Source organism: Euprymna scolopes, chromosome 23, assembly GCF_053919585.1.
Source record: "Euprymna scolopes isolate OS-2025 chromosome 23, ASM5391958v1, whole genome shotgun sequence".
Lineage (NCBI taxonomy): Eukaryota > Metazoa > Mollusca > Cephalopoda > Sepiida > Sepiolidae > Euprymna > Euprymna scolopes.
This window is the reverse complement of record NC_136504.1, coordinates 118,826,238-118,847,708: the sequence shown is the minus strand read 5'-3', so window position 1 is coordinate 118,847,708 and position 21,471 is coordinate 118,826,238. Positions and strand designations below refer to the sequence as shown.

The window sequence follows — 21,471 nt, the reverse complement described above, 5'->3', positions numbered from 1 at the left end:
CCAATGTTCGCTATTTCTCTCCTGCAGTTTAATAGATGTTGGGGTTCTTTAAAGTATAGGATAGCAAATTTTTCATGAAGGCATAATCTACATGGATCGTCTAGGTCTCTACATGTGTTTGCTTGTCTTACTATATTCCATTTGACTACCATCGAACGTCCACCTTCTTTGAGCTCCCAATATTTGTTTGGTAATGTTGTTTTCATTTGGTGTTTTTTTTGTTGTTGTTATTTTGAAGTGGGCAAACTGCGTAGGATCTATAGTTGCATTTATCTTGTTCATTATTAGTATTTTTATTTCTACTATGGTTGTCGTTGTCTGGAGTTGGTTTATTATTATTATTATTATTATTATTATTATCATTATTATTTCTACTAGTTACACATGTGTTCTTTGTCTTAGTTTTATTTTTGTCATGATGTCCACTTTATTATTGTTTATTTTGTGGTTGTTTTCATGATATTTAATATTTTGTTTTATGTGCTTTAATTATCATCTCTAAATATTCGCAGCAGCTGTATGATAACTTTAGGTTATTTTTATTTAAAATTTTGTGTAAGGGATTGGTTATGGGGAAGTGCTTTTCGATGAGATCTAGAAATTTCTTGCCAAGTTTTGTTTTTAACATTTGATTGTATGGCGATGTATACCAGACTATATTTCTTTTTCTTCTATTTTTAATTTTATTATAGTTATTAGTGTTTGGTTGCTTATATTTGATATCAATATTTTTATATCCACTATTTTAAGTGCTGTTTCTTGGATATTTATTGACGTGTTAAATACATTTTCATCGCTTGAGTTATTGATGAGTCTACTCACGATCGAGTTAGGAATCTATTTTATAATTGATGGTGAGTGATTGGACTTAGGGTTTCCGTATATTGGAGTAGCATTATCTTTAAGTAGGGTTCATATGTGTTTTTATCTAAATTAAACGTGACGTCCAGGAAGTTTGTTATTTTTAGGTTAGCTGATACGTCTTCTTTTAGGCCTAATTTTTTCATTTCCTTGTGTATGATTTCTTAAAGTTATCTCCCTTGACTTTGTTGGAGTTTTTTTTTATTATAGTTAGTAATTATATAGTCCATCATCTCTATATATGCCCATATCCGTAGTATTAAATATGGTTGTGAGAGTATATAGAATGAATAATCCCACAAGATTTGATGCCTCTGAAGAATCCATCGCCAAATCAACAGAATTTGTCATTTTAGTTTTTATCCATTGGTAATTGTTATTTACTAGAACTGGTTTTCTACATTTTTTAATAATGTGGATTTTTTCCAAGGACTTGGGCCTTGATGATGATGGCCTCTATGCTGGTGGACTTTGCATGGTCAAGGACCTCTAGATTAGTTTTGGTCGATCTTGGTTTCGTTTGCCAGCCTGTAGCTCCCCGTACATCAGATGTCTCGGCAAATCACGTCCAACTCAGTGAAGTTGAGCCTTGATGATGGTGGCCTCTATGCTGGTGGTAGACCATCAGTTTTGTAGATAGGTAGATGTTGTCCTGTGTCTTTTATATGTAAATAGAAATATGTGTAACTAAATAAGATAACTAATTCGTTTCTAACGACTTCTATGACTGAGAAGTTGATGGGGGTATGTTGTGATTATGGATTATCTCCTCCTTGATAATCCAAGTTACAAAAAATGTACGTTTCCGCTTGTCAAGTAGATGAGTAGTAGGATTCCTAATTGAATTCAAGATTACTAGAATGAATCTCTTGCCTTGTTTTCATTACAGATATATTTGCCTTTATATATATATATATATATATGTATGTATGTATATATATATATATAATGTATGTATATATAGAGAGAGAGAGGAAGAGAGAGAGGAGAGAGAGAGAGAGGTGTAACTAAATAAGATATGTAATTCGCCTTCTAACATTACATCCATTGTTTTCTTTCTTCACCAGGTGAACGAAGAGGTTGTGTCTGTTCCATACACAAAAAACAAGTTTTCCATTGCTTACTCTGGTTTCTGGGTTTGTGTCACAACACCATGGGGTCTAGAAGTGAAGTTTGACTTTAAAAGCCGAGTTAAAGTGTGTGTACCGAAAGCGACATTTGGCGGCAATCTAACTGGAATCTGCGGTGACTGCGACGGGAAAAGGAATGATTATCGAACTAAAGAAGGAGTTGATGTATCAGGTGCTAAAAATAAATATTCAAAGATTGGAACAAGTTATCTTGTACCGGATGACAGCGACAAACCTTCAAAGAAGTAAGGATAATCTTTTTATGTTTTTACCATGAAGTAATCTTTATGATAGTTTTTGTCATTGTCTGGTTTGATTATTTCATTATTTTGTCGTTTGTGACATTTTCCATTGCATAGACAATCATCAATGGACGTAAAGTTTCTTCATAGAAATAACTAGCTGGCCCGTGGCCGGGCGTTACCTGGAAAAGAGTTTTTTTTTCATAGAAATTACTAGCTGACCCGTGGCCGGGCGTTACCTGGAAAATAGTTTTTTTATAGAAATAACTAGCAGACATGTGGCCGGGTGTTACTAGAAAAAGAGTTCCTCTATATAAAAAACACAATAACACTTATATTGTATAACTGTGAAATCTGTTAATTGCTATTATTTAACAGAAGTTTACATATTGCCGGATAACGATAGGTCGGAATAGCTAGTTCAATATACATGTTTAGTGAGTCTTTCTACAATACTAAATATTGTATTGTATCTATATGCATATAGTCTAGGAAGTTTTTTTTTTAACTTTTAAAACGATATAAAAACTTATTTCTATATTTTTTTATCATTCATTGGAAAACTATTTAGTCAGTATTTCATTTAATTGCCTGCAATCGCTGCATCAATTTGCTTTTTCGAATTCATAATAGTCCTAATGTTATTTAAAAGATCATCAGATGTCTACCATGAAACAGGTTTAGGAGTTTAAAAACAACACAATATATGAAATCATGGCTCCCCGTCAGTGTTGATCAACACCACCTCCCTTAATCACAAAAAACAAAAAAAGTGTTCTAGACATTGGATTTAGTTTTCTGTTCAAGATCAATTTGGCTAATCAATTTGGCTATAAGATTCGTACTTATCTCCAAATTCAAAATGGATATATTTTTAATTTACCAGTGTTGTATTTATCCGATTCGGATTAATCTAATATATTACTTTATATATATATATATATATATATATATATATATATATATATATATATGTATATATATATATATATATATATATATATATATATATATATATATATATATATATATATAATTACTAACTATAAAAAAAAACTCCAACAAAGTCAAGGGAGATAACTTTAAGAAAATCATACACAAGGAAATGAAAAAATTAGGCCTAAAAGCAGACGTATCAGCTAACATAAAAATAACAAACTTCCTGGTCGTCACGTTTAATTTAGATAAAAACACATATGAACCCTACTTAAAGATAACGCTACTCCAATATACGGAAACCCAAAGTCCAATCACCCACCATCAATTATAAAACAGATTCCTAACTCAATATATTAAATCATGGCTCCCCAGTAGTGTTGACCAATACCACTTCCCTTAATCACAACAACAAAAAAGTGTTCTAGATATTGGATTTAGTTTTCTGTTCAAGATCAATTTGGCTAATCAATTTGGTTGTAAGATTCATACCTGTCTCAAAATTCCAAATGGATATATATATATATATATATATATATATATATATATATATATATATATATATATACATAACTAGCTATAATAAAAAAAATCTTAAGAAAATCATACACAAGGAAATGAAAAAATTAGGCCTAAAAGCAGACGTATCAGTTAACATAAAAATAACAAACTTCCTGGACGTCACATTAAATTTAGATAAAAACACATATGAACTCTACTTAAAGATAACACTACTCCAATATACGTAAACTCTAAGTCCAATCACCCACCATCAATTATAAACAGATTCCTTACTTGATCATAAGTAGACTCAGTAATAACTTAAGTGATGAAAATGCATTTAACAGGTCAATCAATATCTATGAAACAGCTCTAAAAGATAGTGGATACAAAAATATCGATATCAAATATAAGCAACAAAACACCAATAATTATAAGAAAATTAAAAATAGAAGAAAAAGAACTATCATTTGGTATACGGCCCCATACAATCAAATGTTAAAAACAAAACGTGGCAAGAAATTTATTGATCTTATTGAAAAACACTTTCCCGCAACCAACCTCTTACACAAAATTTTCAATAAAAATACCTTAAAGTTATCCTACAGCTGCTGCGAAAATTTGGAGATGATAATAAAAGCACATAATAACAAAATATTAAATAAAAACAATGTAAACAACAATAAAATAAACAGTAAAAAAGTAGACACCATGAAAAAAATAAAACTAACACTAGCAGAAATAATAACACTAATAATAATAATAATAATAATAATAATAATAATAATAATAATAATAATAATAATAAACCAATCCCGGACAAGAACAACCATACTAGAATAAAAATACTAATAACGAACGAGATAAATGCAACTGTAGACACTGCGCACTTTGCCCACTTCAAGATAAATGTCTAACCAAAAGCATAGTTTACTAGGCCACAATATTTGTGAAAGAAACCCCGAATAACAAGGAATATTACGTAGGTATCACCTCCTTAGATTTCAAAACTCGATATTATGACCACAAAGGTACATTCAACAATAAAAAACACCGTATGAAAACACCGCTAGCAAATAAATACTGGAAACTCAAGGAAAGCGGACATTCGCCGGTAGTCGAATGGAAAATAATAAGACAAGCTACCACGTGTAGAGACCTAGACAACCCATGTAGATTATGCCTTCATGAAAAATTTGCCATCCTGTGCTTTAAAGAACCCCAACATCTATTATCTGTAGAAGAGAAATAGCGAATAACTGTGTTCACAGGATAAAATTTACTCTAGGATAGCGATGCAAAATAGTTTTAAAACTAAAAAAAACAATAGAAAATAAACAAATAAATAAATAAAATAAACATGAATATACATAAACGATCACACACACACACACACATATATATACATATATATATATATATATATATATATATATATATGAACTAACATAAAAAAACCCTAAACTACATTTAAAACAGGTCAAGAAACTAGATATAGACCACACACAAAGGAACATGTCAACCAGAGGTCAAATAGGCCTTTGTCCGATAAGTGCATGTTCCTTGGCTGATAGGAAGGGCGCGGTGGATACTATAAGCTTATTGGCTAACTAAAATCTCAATAGAAGTTGCGTATATAAAAACGACAGAAAACCACAAAATTCGCGCATAAGCATGAAGAGTCCTAGAGTTGATGAAACGCGGAATATTCAGTGTAGCTTAATCGCCATATATAATATATATTTTATAACTCAGTATATATATATATATATATATATATATATATATATATATATATATATATATATATATATATATATATATAAGAACAAGTAGTTAAGAAAACATGTTAAAGAACACTTTGAAAGAATTAAAAAAATTTAATTTTAAAAAGGAGGCACAAAATAAGTGGATAGTCCTTCATCCGCCGAGTTTCGAATAAATACTTTCCTTCTCGTCAGAGGGTAGGATTTAGCAAAATGCGGATCGGGTTTTGCTTGCAAAAGTATTTAATGAAACTACAAGTAAGTCATAGATCTTACTTGATAACAAATGGTGAAGCAGAGGGAATAGGGTGAAGAAAAGGGTTATTTCACGGGAATGAATAGTCTGGTGAAGTGTAAAATATTCAATAATATATATATGTATCTAAAGTCGATCGTAAGAGTTGGTCAGTGTATTTATTGGTTTGACAAAGACATCTGAAAATGTACCTTAGTGACTCTTTGTTATTTATGAATTGAGAATAGCCAGTTTAGGACGGTGTAGTAACAGAATTTTTGGAATGTGTACATTTCCTTCCGTTGACAACTGGTAGTGGTGGTAGTACTAAATATTTAGAGAGAAAATAGGGAGTCCTTCCTCTAAAAATGTTGCGATTGTGATGGTGTTCGTAGAATACAATGTAGCATTTTATTATCACGGTTGAATGGTTCTAAAATGCTGTTCGAAAGCTGCATATGATAGTGGTTATTAGCCTAGGTGTACTGAATTTGTATGTGGATTCTGTTGTTGCAAACTTATGATACTTTGGTCCAGAGAGGGGTTCCTGCAGTACTGCAGTATGGAGACAAGCTTAAATACGCTGGGGGAATACCGGGCCATGATAGCTAGTCTAAGATACATTTTTGGTGAATTTCCTTAATTTTTACGTTATTCTTATTTTCCAGGTGCGAAGTTAGTGACATCGATATAGATTGCAAAACGCCAGACGCAAAGCGATGTGACTTAATTATAGATGAGATATTCGCGAAATGCCGGGAAAATTTGCCAAAAGATGTAGTAGCAGGGCAACTGAAGTCGTGCAAAATCGATATGTGTGCTTATGATGGCAGTCCTGAAAAAAATACCGTCTTTTGCCGAGCCATGGAAGCATTCATACAATTATGTGAAGATAAGGGACTTTCCGTCCAATGGAGAACGAAAGCGAAATGCCGTAAGTTTCATCTATTATGTAAACAGTTGTTATGGGATTACGTATTTTTTATGGAAATCGCTCCAGACAAGGCATGAATACACTTGATGTAATAAGCTAAAAAATAGTACTTCAAGGTCAAAAACTTGCAAACGATAAGTGTTAGATGGAATAGCAGTTAGTGGTGCGTGTGTATGTGCATGTAATTAACTATAAGCTTAAAAATAAAAAGATCATCCACAAAATAGGTATTTTCTTGATCAGCGTTGCGCTGGATGAATAATACCTAAAATGAAATAACAAATTCATTCGCCAAGGATCAATAAAGTGCTGCAATAGTGCGATGGATGCCGCCTTAATTTAATTTAGAAGTTTTCAGTAATGCTCCAGAGACCACAATAGAAAAGAGAAAAACAGATAGAAAGATAGAATGTGTAACAATATCATTATTCAGATCTTTTTAACAAAATTTTCATCCACATCTATTTAACAATATCTTTATCCAGATCTGTTTAACAATATCTTCATACAGATCTTTCTTAAATATTTTTATCCAGATCTTTTTAACAATATCATTATCCAGATCTGTTTAACAATATCATTATCTCTATTTTTTCACAAAATCATTATCTCTATTTTTTCACAAAATCATTATCTATATTTTTTAACAGTATAATTATCTATATTTTTTAACAATATAATTATCTATATTTTAAAACAATATAATTATCTATATTTTTAACAATATCATTATCAATATTTTTAACAGTATAATTATCTATATTTTTAACAGTATAATTATCTGTATTTTAAAACAATATCAGTATCTATATTTTTACAATATCATTATCAATATTTTTAACAATATTATTATCTATATTTTTAACAGTATTATTATCTATATTTTTTAACAATAGTGTAATCTATGTTTTTAAGAATATCAGTGTCTATATTTTTAACAATATTATTATCTATATTTTTAACAGTATTATTATCTATATTTTTTACCAAAATAATTATCTATATTTCTTAACAATATCATTATCTATATTTTGTAACAATATTATTATCTATATTTTTTAGCAATATCATTATATATATTTTTAACAATATTATTATCTATATATTTTTTAAAAATCATTATCTATATTTTTTAACAATATCATTATATATTTTTTTAACAATATTGTTATCTATATTTTAACAGTATAATTATCTATATTTTTAACCATATAATTATCTATATTTTTAACAATATCATTATCTATATTTGTTAACAATATAATATTGTACATTTTTAACAATATTATTATCTACATTTTTAACAATATTATTATCTATATTTTTTAACAATATTATTATCTATATTTTTTAACGAAAGCATTATCTATATTTTTTAACAATATAATTATCTATATCTTTAGCAATGTAATTATCTATATTTTTAAACAATACCATTATTTATATTTTTAACAATATCATTACAAATATTTTTAACAAACACATTATCTATATTTTTTAACAATATAATTATCTATATGTTTTAACAATATCATTATCTATATTTGTAACGATATAATTATCTATATTTGAAACAATATTATTTTCTATATTTTTTGACAATATAATTATCTGTATTTTTAACGATATAATTATCTATGTTTTTAACAATACCATTATGTATATTTTTTAACAATATAATTATCTACATTTTTCAACAATATCAGTGTCTATATTTTTAGCAATATTATAATCTATATTTTGTAACAATATTATTATCTATATTTTTTTAACAATTTTATTATCAAAATTTTTTAACAATATCATTATCTATATTTTTAACAATATTATTATCTATATTTTTAACAATAATATTATCTATATTTTTAACAATATTATTATCTATATTTGTAAATATTATTATCTATATTTGTAACAATATTATTATCTATATTTTAAAATAAATAATTATTTTTATATTTAAAAATATTATTATGTATAGTTTTCCACAATATAATTAATATATTCCTTAACAAAATTGCTATCTATATTTTTAACATCATTATCTTTTTATTTTTTAACAGTAATATTATCTATATTTTTTAACAATATTATTATCTCTATTTTTAAAAAAAACATTATCAATATTTTAACAATATTATTATTTATATTTAAAAAAATATTATTATCTATATTTTTTACAATATCATTATCTATATTTTTTAACAATATTATTTTCTATATTTTTTAACAATATCATTACCTATATTTTTATCAATACCATCATCTATATTTTTATCAATATCATCATCTATATTTTTATCAATATCATAATCTATATTTTTAACAATATCATTATCTATATTTTTTACCAATATCATAATCTATATTTTTATCAATATCATCATCTATATTTTTACCAATATCATAATCTATATTTTTATCAATATCATCATCTATATTTTTAGCAATATCATTATCTATATTTTTTAAGAATATAAGTTTGATTTTTTTATCAATATCATTATTCAGTTTGATATACGTACGTGACTTGCAGAAATCTCCACACAAAAAGTGACCGGCTAATGGTCTAGTTTATCACCACATAATTGATCTTTTTTTCTAATTTTCGCATATTATGCGCCTGAAGGATCGTTCTTTCAGATGGTACCCGTTCAAACCTGTCTGATGCAGCTGACGAAAGTTTTTAACGGATATCCGAACACACACAAACACACAAACACACAAACCGACGTTTGATATTTATATATTTGATAACCTCTGATGTCACTAAGTTGTTTTTAAAATCTAATTTTACTTTTACAGCTGCCAAATGCGAAAAGAATAAAGAATATAAATACAATGCCTCGGTGTGCCAACCATCTTGTGCTAATCGTAAACCAAACTGTACTGGGACTGAAGAGGGCTGCGTGTGCAAAAAGGGATACCTGCTCAGCGGTGAAGGTTGTGTTAAATCGAATAAATGTGGTTGTGTATACCAAGGTGGCTACATGCAAGTAAGTACTGTTATTAAAAAAATAATTAATAAATAATAAAGCAAGAAAACAAACAAAAAAAGATGTAAACAATTGTTAGGTAATCGCCGGGCAAGGCCGGGTAGACACATTTAATTGTCTGTTATCTATCTATCTATCTATCTATCTATCTATCTATCTATCTATCTATCTATCTATCTAATTGTCTGTCTATCTATCTATCTATCTATCTATCTATCTAAATGTCTATCTATCTATCTATCTATTTATCTATCTGTCTATCTAATTGTCTATCTATCTATCTATCTATCTATCTAATTGTCTATCTATCTATCTATCTATCTAATTGTCTATCTATCTATATATTTATCTATCTATCTATCTAATTGTCTATCTATCTAATTGTCTATCTATCTATCTAATTGTCTATCTATCTATCTATCTATCTATCTATCTAATTGTCTATCTATCTATCTATCTATCTATCTAATTGTCTATCTATCTAATTGTCTATCTATCTAATTGTCTATCTATCTATCTATCTAATTGTCTATCTATCTATCTATCTATCTAATTGTCTATCTATCTATCTATCTTTCTATCTATCTATCAATCTATCTATCTATCTAATTGTCTATCTATCTTATTGTCTATCTATCTATCTATCTATCAATCTATCTATCTATCTAATTGTCTATCTATCTATCTATCTATCTATCTATCTAATTGTCTCTCTATCTATCTGTCTGTCTAATTGTCTGTCTATCTATCTATCTATCAATCTATCTATCTATCTGTCTGTCTATCTATCTATCTGTCTGTCTATCTATCTATCTATCTATCTGCCTATCTATCTAGCTAGCTAGCTAGCTAACAGAATAAACAACAAAGATTAAATCGTGGAAAACAATAAGCTAAGTGAGGATGCAGGTGTAGAAGGGGCCAAAGGGTCATGTTGTGACATGCATCAAACTGGTGAATTACACCAGAACTATGCGAGCGGAGGCCGGACGTGACGTGTCAGGTGTTCCTTTTTAAGCAATTTTAGTTGAGTTGGAGCCTGGACGCCGAACGAGTAAGATAGGTTAAGAGTGTCTCCACATGAGGAAGATTACTGTCTCCATTAGAGAACCCACAAACCAAAAATCGTCGGTCATTCCATTTTTTTGCTGTAGGGTTTAACTCGGTAAAAAAAAAAAAAAATTATTGACATGACGATGCAACGAATTGTTTTTTCATATAGTTCCTTCAACACCCACCCCCCGTCTCATTCAAAACTTATAATACTTTGAAAAAAAAAAAAACAGTACATTTTCGGACTATAATTACCACGCCAAATAGAGTGAAACGATAAAAGTGTCGCTCTAAGAAAACAATATTTAATTTTTATTTTCAAACTTTGATTGAAAAAATCAATTCGGGTGACTTGATTATGTAGTAGAGCTGACATCTATTCAATGTAGCCGCCTTCACCGCCTCGATTCAGGTCCGGAATTGGAAGCATACTTTTTCCACGAGCGCCGGCGGAAACACCGCGAATTCTCGGCGAATACTCGGCAGATGGCAGCGTTATGGCTGGTTTTGGTGTTGTAAGAGGTCATGCTGGCGATATCCACAATGTATGACCAAACGAAGTAGTCCAATTGGTTCAGGTTGGGGGAGGAGGGCACCAACAAGAGAAGAAGTACGACTTCGAAGATGTGAGGTGGCGTGATGTTGCCCTCGTTTGAAACCAAGCCAAAAACCATAACCGTTGCCGGAAACTTCGTTTAGCTGTTCCCTCATTCGTTGAACCGTCCAGTTGTCATAACTTGGATCGGTAGAGAGCATAAAGCAGCTATGGCTCTTGGAATTTGTACACAACTGGCTAATTTGTAGAAGGTTCTGCGACAAAATAGAAAACCGGTTTTTATTAAACGGAAATGGAATCATGTCTTTTCTAGGGCAACAATTTTATCGTTTTATCCTATATTTTCTATTAAGTCATAAATTTTTGTTTATAATCTTATTGATTATTTTTTTTTTTTACTTTACGGCTTGTAGTTGGGAGAAAGACGTTTGACTTCTGATTGCCGTACCTTGCTTGTCTGTGGTTCGGGCGGAAAAGTGACGGAGAAGCCTGCCAAACCTTGTGGAAAAAATTCAGAATGCAAACTGGAAGACGGAAAATACCAATGTGTTTGTAAGAAAGGATTCGTGAAGAAAAACAAGAAGTGCATTCCTGAAGGTAACATGTTCTTCTCCGCATTCAAAAATATGAAATGCGTTTTGACTTCAATTCCGAAAAAAAGAAACTTTAACGTAAAATAAAATAAATGCGAACTTTAAATTAAAACGCAGAATAAAATAAAGAAACGGCAAAAAGACCAACCTCAAATTAAAATCTTCAGCTGTATAATCTATTAGGTATTTATTTTTGACACAAAAATATATTTTAAAAAATTAAAGAAGAAAAGATCTAGTTACCTACACCGGATTAATTTGGCTAACCTATTCATATCATAAAAAATGTCTTTCTTTACCCCCCCCCTCTCTCTCTCTCTCTCTCTCTCTCTCTCTCTCTCTCATATATATATATATATATATATATATATATATATATATATATATATATATATAATATATATATATATATATATATATATATATACTGCAAACACTTGTACCTCCCCGACGTAACTACCCCCGACAAACCCGACAAGCTACTAAGTCTCATCCCTTTACAGTAGAGATCACTAGGTGCAAGAAAGCCTTTTACTCCAATAGTTTCTTCCCCAGAACTGCGGGTCTTTGGAACTCCCTTCCGGGATTCTGCTTTCCCAACTGCAACGATATGCAGAAGTTCAAGTGTAATGTCAACAAACATCTTTCTACTCATCTCCCTTCATAATGACCCCGCTAATTAAGTCCCTGATAGTAGCCCCCTGCATTAAAGTGGCACTGTGCCTTATTTGGGGTGAAAATTGAATAATATATATATATATATATATATATATATATATATATATATAATAAGAAACGCGAACTTTAAATTAAAACGCATCTATTTTGCCCTTAACTCATCAGAAGAAATAGCAACAATCAATCCACTAAAAGGAAATAAAATACGTTTGGACATGATTAAAAAACCCGAAAATTGGAAGAGAAACTGCAAATATCTTATAGTTTGCTTACATTTCGCCATTATAATCTTCGAAATAAAGTCACTAAAACTCACATATTCGTATTTAAAAAATTCCATTAATTTAGGTATATCCTGCCAGAAACGTTCTATTTAGTAATTAGTAATTTTATTATTTATAATTAATATATCATTATTTACCCAAATAATCTATTACAAATGTTTATATACCCAATCAATTTTCGGATTAAAAAAAAAAATTTTTTAATATATTTATGAACTGTTTTTTTTTATTAATATGTTTATAAACTGTCTTTTACTCAAACAAAAAAGTTCATAAATATATTTTATTCAAGAATGGACTGTCCGTTGATTTTATGTATAATGAAGCCAAAGTTTTGGTAATAAAGCTTTAAAGGTTTAGTATTAAAGCTTAAAAAGGATCGTCGGGTTAAATAGGAATCCACTCGGCTTTGCTCGCACTTGCTATATAATGGTAAGTTGTTTTGAAGTTGTCCCAACTGTACCGAGGTCATTTGCTTTTGTGACGAGGTGGAGTGGTTTAGGTAGAAAACCATGATCCGGCGGAAGTAGAGAGAAAGCCGATAGGAAGATGACTCTATTCGTAGATCGAGTATTGTGTCCACATTTGGGTTTGCTCGTGTGCCATTAGCCTCTCCAGGGTGCAAAAATGAATATCTAATCTTTTCATTGGCTGCCAGGATCCGGTCTCTGTCACATCACCATATATCTGTGTTTGCTTTGAAAGTCCTTCAACGGAATTTTCTGCACGTGTACCCTCCCAATATAATTATCCCGGCCTAAATAACAGCAGAATCATACCCCTTCTCTGTAAAGGTTTCTCGATGCAGGAAGTTTTTTGCTACAGAAGCTTCTTTTCTCGAATTGCTTACTTGAAATCTCACTCCCCACTTCTTCTCCGACCATGTAGAAATGTATATGCAATGGGAAACAATAATTTGCTGCATAACTCCCCATTTAGATTTCCCTATAAGTGTAGCCACTTGTTAGGACGTGGGTAAATGGAATCCTTCATAACCGTAAAAAAACATGGTAATAAATCACATCGATGGAGAGACAAAAACAATGGTTAACGGTTAACAAGGTTTATTGATTATTAACATAACGATTCCATAAAAGTATATGCATACAGATGGGAACAGATTGAATCAGAAATGTCTCTGCTACGATAGTTGTATCAGAATTTTTGTAGGAATTTTTGACACCCCTAACACGAAACTGCGAATAAAATATAAAAACTCGTAATTTCTCTTTTAAAAGTGGGTTGTTTATTTTCTTTATGGATTATACTTCCAAAATAAACTATTAAAGTCGTTTTAAAAGTAATAGAAATATCTTTTTTTTATTTTTTAAAAAACAGTAATGAATTTTACGAACTCAATATTTTTCAATTTTTAAACTTTAAAAATCTATCAAAATTTTTCTATTGATTCTATTTTTACGATATTTTCAGGGTCAATGTGAAATTTTATGCTCTTTCCAATAAACCGAATATAATATTTTAGACAAGCGTTTTTTTTTATTCCCCCCCCCCATTCTCAAGTCTCTATTAAAAAGTAAATAATTAATTTACTCACCAAAGTTTTATATATCACAAATTGAAGGGAAAGGGTCAATAAATAATATATTCAAATTTAAAACAAAAAAGTAGTGTTTTTTAGAAATTTACCTGTAAAGTTCGAAGTTTTAAACCTTTTTTTTTTAACCGCGTTATTTGTTTTTTCTTTTTTTTTTAAATGAAATCTTGGATCTTTGCTCTTTTAATTGAAAAAATAATTAGGGCTTGAATTACATTTTTCGAGTAGTTATAAGCTTGGAAAGACAGAGGGTCGAATAATTCACGCCTCCCATTTTGAAATGTCTATTAAAAAGTAAATAATTAATTTACTAACCAAAGTGTTATATATCACAAATTGAAGAGAAAAGGTCAATAAATAATATATTCAACTTAAAAAAAAAGTAGTGTTTTTTAGAAATTTACCTGTAAAGTCCGAAGTTTAAAACCTTTAAAAAAAAACTCGTTGTTTTTTTGTTGTTTTTTTTTTTAATGAAACCTTGGTCCTTGCTCCTTTAATTGAAAAAAAATTAGGGCTTGAATTACATTTTTGGAGGAGTTATAAGCTTGGAAAGATGGGGTGGAATTATTCACTATTTTTCACGAAATTTCTGACACACCTACTTCTACCAAGAACGATGTTCGGTCATCCATTGTCCCCATCGCAGATTCCCGCCTCTCGTCATATTCTATGTTTACATACGAGAATCGCAGGAACCATTTCACAGTTAAGGGGAAACAATTCTTCTCTGAAAATGTAGGAGTTATTTCCCTTAGATGGGATTCTTGGATTCCTTCTAATTTGTCGTCCGAACACCACTATTAGAGTCTGATTAGACAGTGGCAAAGAAAATAATCTATTTAAACTCTTTTCAATATCAACGCTCTGACCCACTGACCTGGCCCTAACTTAAATGCATGCCTCTCGTCTTATGGAATCACCATATTTTGACAAGCTTCTGAGTCTGGTGTTCACCCCTGATCTGAAATGGAGCACATACATAAAATCCGTTGACAAAGTTGCTGGGAAATGGTCAGATGATTTTACTGCTCCAATATAAGATCCAAGTACGTACGAGCATAAGATGATTGGAGGGACCTATCCTGCCTTAACAGAGTTAATTTTTCGATTCTCTGATTAATTCGACACATTGCTGTTAAAACTTCCAATGCCAAAGCTTGACACTCTGTTGTCAAAACTTCTAACTCCACAACTCGACACTTTTTTCAAGTTGACTTGTACACGACTACGTACGTAGCACGCCTTCTTCCAACTCATCCCTGTTAGCTTAACGTCCGTTTTTATTCACCCGTCTATTTTGCATAGAAAGGTTGAGTCTGCGTCGCTCACGTGATTGTCAAATATAAAACTGAGTGTCGCTGTTGTAGCCTTTCTTTCTCTCTTTCCTTTTTACCTTTTTGTTACACGACCGACCCTTTGAAGCACGCACACATGCTAGCCAAGTAAGTTACGATTTTCTCTACATTTTACTTAGATGTAAATTATGTTTGTTTTTCTGTTATAAAGTTCCAAGTAAAGATCGATGCATGTGTATTGGTTCCGGTGACCCTCATTATAAAACATACGATAACCAATGGATCCACTTCATGGGGATTTGCAAATATACTTTGACACAAAGTACCATCAAGCCATATTTTGCTGTTGAAGTCAAGAACGAACACCGGTATAAAAATAAGAAAGTTTCCTTTACCCGAATGGTTGATGTGAAGCTTAAAAACGTTACTATTCGATTAAACAAAGACAGAACAATAGAGGTAAGTGATTTTGAATTCGAATTAAACCCTAAAATTATTTTACAAGAGTCATTCCAAAAGTAAAGCCTCCTATCTTTTTGATTCAATTTTTTTATTCCGCCTGATTAGATTAGAGGGGATTTCAAATTGCGTTATTATGTTAACTGAATTTCATCTCTCTCTTGCAGATATTGACGGTGTGACATTCTAAGAGAGCAACCCCCTGCCATTAAGTGGGTCAGAGGTAGAGATACGTCTTCTATATTATATACATATACTTTTTTTATTGGAAACCATTTCAAAGGATTGCAATAAAAAAATAATATATAATATCATTCGGTACGAACCCGACAATGGAAGACCAGATAGGAACAAAAAGTTGGATTAAGACCAAAAAATCCAACCTTGATTGTCCTCTGCGGCGCGTCGTTCAGTGGATAGAGGCGTTGAATCTTTGTTGTTCCAAGTGAGCCTTGTCTGAAGATAGCGGCTTCAATCCTATCCAAAAGAGGCCAGAGATTTACTTGGCTCAACATGTGGTGAGAAAACAACTATGGAAGGCAGTAATTACTGGATATACAGTTATGAGGCTGAGCATTCCTATCTGGCCGCGACTAACAACCTGAAGAAGGCTAGAGGATGAGTTGGCCGAAACGTGGTGAAACAACAACGACTATGTAGATAAATAAATAAATTCCTGGCAAAAATTGCATTGGGAATGGTGCTTATGTAGAAAAATGAATTCTCAAGCACAAAAGGTCACTCGTTTTAATGGTACCATTTCCGTCTTTGCATCTTTTTAACTTTTTGAGTTATAATGAGAAAACAGCTCCAGAATCGTTGATGATGAAATAGAATTCAATTAAAAAAAAAGGTGTAAAGTCATAGTAAGTGAAAGAAAATTCCTCGACGATTGTCAAGAAAGTTTTTGCGGTTTCTAACTTTTCAATCCACATGAAGATAGCTCGGCTTCAATAGTAAAAAAAATTGATCGAAATAAGCACCATTAGAGTTAACACACTTTGGCTGACGCAAAACAAATGTATTTATGCAAGTAACGTAAAAAAATCTCGCGTTCTGGTGGCGATGAAGTCGCTGAAGGCGTTTTTGATATCGTTCAGGTTTTGTAAGCATTTCTAACGCAGAAAGTACGCGAGATGCTTGAAAAATGATAGTCAGACAGTGAGAAGTCTGGAGAGTATGGCAGATGAGACGGAGTTTCGTAGCTCAATTTGTTCAACTTCTGCTGGGTGTTGTTGTCGAAGTTTCTGATGCATTTCATCCATTTGTTGACAGTCGTAATGGTTTCGTTTGCATTCAAAAACTGAAATGGATGAAACCGGTCGTAGACCACCAAACAGCCAGCATAACCTTTTTTTGTGGCAACTCTGGCTTCGAGAAGTGTCATGGAGTTTCGTCGGCCTCCAATCACTGAGCTGAGCGTCGCCGGTTTTCATAAAGAACCCATTTTTGATTGCATGTCAAAACCCGATCTAGAAATGGGTGTTCTTGTTGCATAAAAGTAGGAAGTTGACACTCCATTATTTCAAAAAAGGAATATATAGCAGGGGTTATTTTAGTTTCCTTAATCCATAGATTTTCAACAATGGCTCATATCATCAGAGGAAATTAAATGCAGTTAGCGAAATGTTCAGCTGCAAATGGACGCTATTTTGCTTTTCAGCACAATTATTGAAAACAGTTTCTTGAGTGGTTGTGGATAATTATATGGAGAAAATTATACGAAAAAAGAAGTTGATACAACCTGGATAATCCATTATCAGAAGGAGTCCTATTTCGTTCGGGGTTATAAATCCAGGTGGGCAGAAAATAGGCCAATGTTCGCTATTTCTCTCCTGCAGTTTAATAGATGTTGGGGTTCTTTAAAGTATAGGATAGCAAATTTTTCATGAAGGCATAATCTAATTGGATCGTCTAGGTCTCTACATGTGTTTGCTTGTCTTACTATATTCCATTTGACTACCATCGAACGTCCACCTTCTTTGAGCTCCCAATATTTGTTTGGTAATGTTGTTTTCATTTGGTGTTTTTTTGTTGTTGTTATTTTGAAGTGGGCAAACTGCGTAGGATCTATAGTTGCATTTATCTTGTTCATTATTAGTATTTTTATTTCTACTATGGTTGTCGTTGTCTGGAGTTGGTTTATTATTATTATTATTATTATTATTATTATTATTATTATTATTATTATCATTATTATTTCTACTAGTTACACATGTGTTCTTTGTCTTAGTTTTATTTTTGTCATGATGTCCACTTTATTATTGTTTATTTTGTGGTTGTTTTCATGATATTTAATATTTTGTTTTATGTGCTTTAATTATCATCTCTAAATATTCGCAGCAGCTGTATGATAACTTTAGGTTATTTTTATTAAAAATTTTGTGTAAGGGATTGGTTATGGGGAAGTGCTTTTCGATGAGATCTAGAAATTTCTTGCCAAGTTTTGTTTTTAACATTTGATTGTATGGCGATGTATACCAGACTATATTTCTTTTTCTTCTATTTTTAATTTTATTATAGTTATTAGTGTTTGGTTGCTTATATTTGATATCAATATTTTTATATCCACTATTTTAAGTGCTGTTTCTTGGATATTTATTGACGTGTTAAATACATTTTCATCGCTTGAGTTATTGATGAGTCTACTCACGATCGAGTTAGGAATCTATTTTATAATTGATGGTGGGTGATTGGACTTAGGGTTTCCGTATATTGGAGTAGCATTATCTTTAAGTAGGGTTCATATGTGTTTTTATCTAAATTAAACGTGACGTCCAGGAAGTTTGTTATTTTTATGTTAACTGATACGTCTTCTTTTAGGCCTAATTTTTTCATTTCCTTGTGTATGATTTCTTAAAGTTATCTCCCTTGACTTTGTTGGAGTTTTTTTTTATTATAGTTAGTAATTATATAGTCCATCATCTCTATATATGCCCATATCCGTAGTATTAAATATGGTTGTGAGAGTATATAGAATGAATAATCCCACAAGATTTGATGCCTCTGAAGAATCCATCGCCAAATCAACAGAATTTGTCATTTTAGTTTTTATCCATTGGTAATTGTTATTTACTAGAACTGGTTTTCTACATTTTTTAATAATGTGGATTTTTTCCAAGGACTTGGGCCTTGATGATGATGGCCTCTATGCTGGTGGACTTTGCATGGTCAAGGACCTCTAGATTAGTTTTGGTCGATCTTGGTTTCGTTTGCCAGCCTGTAGCTCCCCGTACATCAGATGTCTCGGCAAATCACGTCCAACTCAGTGAAGTTGAGCCTTGATGATGGTGGCATCTATGCTGGTGGTAGACCATCAGTTTTGTAGATAGGTAGATGTTGTCCTGTGTCTTTTATATGTAAATAGAAATATGTGTAACTAAATAAGATAACTAATTCGTTTCTAACGACTTCTATGAGTGAGAAGTTGATGGGGGTATGTTGTGATTATGGATTATCTCCTCCTTGATAATCCAAGTTACAAAAAATGTACGTTTCCGCTTGTCAAGTAGATGAGTAGTAGGATTCCTAATTGAATTCAAGATTACTAGAATGAATCTCTCGCCTTGTTTTCATTACAGATATATTTGCCTTTATATATATATATATATATATATATATATATATATATATGTATGTATATATATATAATGTATGTATATATAGAGAGAGAGAGGAAGAGAGAGAGGAGAGAGAGAGAGAGGTGTAACTAAATAAGATATGTAATTCGCCTTCTAACATTACATCCATTGTTTTCTTTCTTCACCAGGTGAACGAAGAGGTTGTGTCTGTTCCATACACAAAAAACAAGTTTTTCATTACTTACTCTGGTTTCTGGGGTTGTGTCACAACACCATGGGGTCTAGAAGTGAAGTTTGACTTTAAAAGCCGAGTTAAAGTGTGTGTACCGAAAGCGACATTTGGCGGCAATCTAACTGGAATCTGCGGTGACTGCGACGGGAAAAGGAATGATTATCGAACTAAAGAAGGAGTTGATGTATCAGGTGCTAAAAATAAATATTCAAAGATTGGAACAAGTTATCTTGTACCGGATGACAGCGACAAACCTTCAAAGAAGTAAGGATAATCTTTTTATGTTTTTACCATGAAGTAATCTTTATGATAGTTTTTGTCATTGTCTGGTTTGATTATTTCATTATCTTGTCGTTTGAGTCATTTTCCATTACATAGACAATCATCAATGGACGTAACGTTTCTTCATAGAAATAACTAGCTGGCCCGTGGCCGGGCGTTACCTGGAAAAGAGTTTTTTTTTCATAGAAATTACTAGCTGACCCGTGGCCGGGCGTTACCTGGAAAATAGTTTTTTTATAGAAATAACTAGCAGACATGTGGCCGGGTGTTACTAGAAAAAGAGTTCCTCTATATAAAAAACACAATAACACTTATATTGTATAACTGTGAAATCTGTTAATTGCTATTATTTAACAGAAGTTTACATATTGCCGGATAACGATAGGTCGGAATAGCTAGTTCAATATACATGTTTAGTGAGTCTTTCTACAATACTAAATATTGTATTGTATCTATATGCATATAGTCTAGGAAGTTTTTTTTTTTAACTTTTAAAACGATATAAAAACTTATTTGTATATTTTTTTATCATTCATTGGAAAACTATTTAGTCAGTATTTCATTTAATTGCCTGCAATCGCTGCATCAATTTGCTTTTTCGAATTCATAATAGTCCTAATATTATTTAAAAGATCATCATATGTCTACCATGAAACAGGTTTAGGAGTGTAAAAACAAAACAATATATTAAATCATGGCTCCCCAGTAGTGTTGACCAACACCACCTCCCTTAATCACAACAACAAAAAAGTGTTCTAGATATTGGATTTATTTTTCTGTTCAAGATCAATTTGGCTAATCAATTTGGTTGTAAGATTCATACCTGTCTCCAAATTCCAAATGGATATATATATATATATATATATATATATATATATATATATATATATATATATATATATACATAACTAGCTATAATAAAAAAAATCTTAAGAAAATCATACACAAGGAAATGAAAAAATTAGGCCTAAAAGCAGACGTATCAGTTAACATAAAAATAACAAACTTCCTGGACGTCACATTAAATTTAGATAAAAACACATATGAACTCTACTTAAAGATAACACTACTCCAATATACGTAAACTCTAAGTCCAATCACCCACCATCAATTATAAACAGATTCCTTACTTGATCATAAGTAGACTCAGTAATAACTTAAGTGATGAAAATGCATTTAACAGGTCAATCAATATCTATGAAACAGCCCTAAAAGATAGTGGATACAAAAATATCGATATCAAATATAAGCAACAAAACACCAATAATTATAAGAAAATTAAAAATAGAAGAAAAAGAACTA

General features: G+C 31.1%; 1 protein-coding gene across 1 annotated transcript in view; it reads left to right on the top strand.

Moving 5' to 3' along the window:
• LOC145245674 (zonadhesin-like) overlaps window positions 1-21,471 on the top strand; it is a 248,332-nt gene that overhangs the window by 86,225 nt on the left and 140,636 nt on the right. The window contains exons 13-18 of the mRNA XM_080107232.1: window positions 1,929-2,236; window positions 6,340-6,605; window positions 9,411-9,601; window positions 11,624-11,807; window positions 15,827-16,074; window positions 19,844-20,151. Of these exons, the coding sequence (XP_079963358.1) occupies window positions 1,929-2,236; window positions 6,340-6,605; window positions 9,411-9,601; window positions 11,624-11,807; window positions 15,827-16,074; window positions 19,844-20,151 (1,505 nt within the window). The remainder of the gene's footprint in view (window positions 1-1,928; window positions 2,237-6,339; window positions 6,606-9,410; window positions 9,602-11,623; window positions 11,808-15,826; window positions 16,075-19,843; window positions 20,152-21,471) is intronic.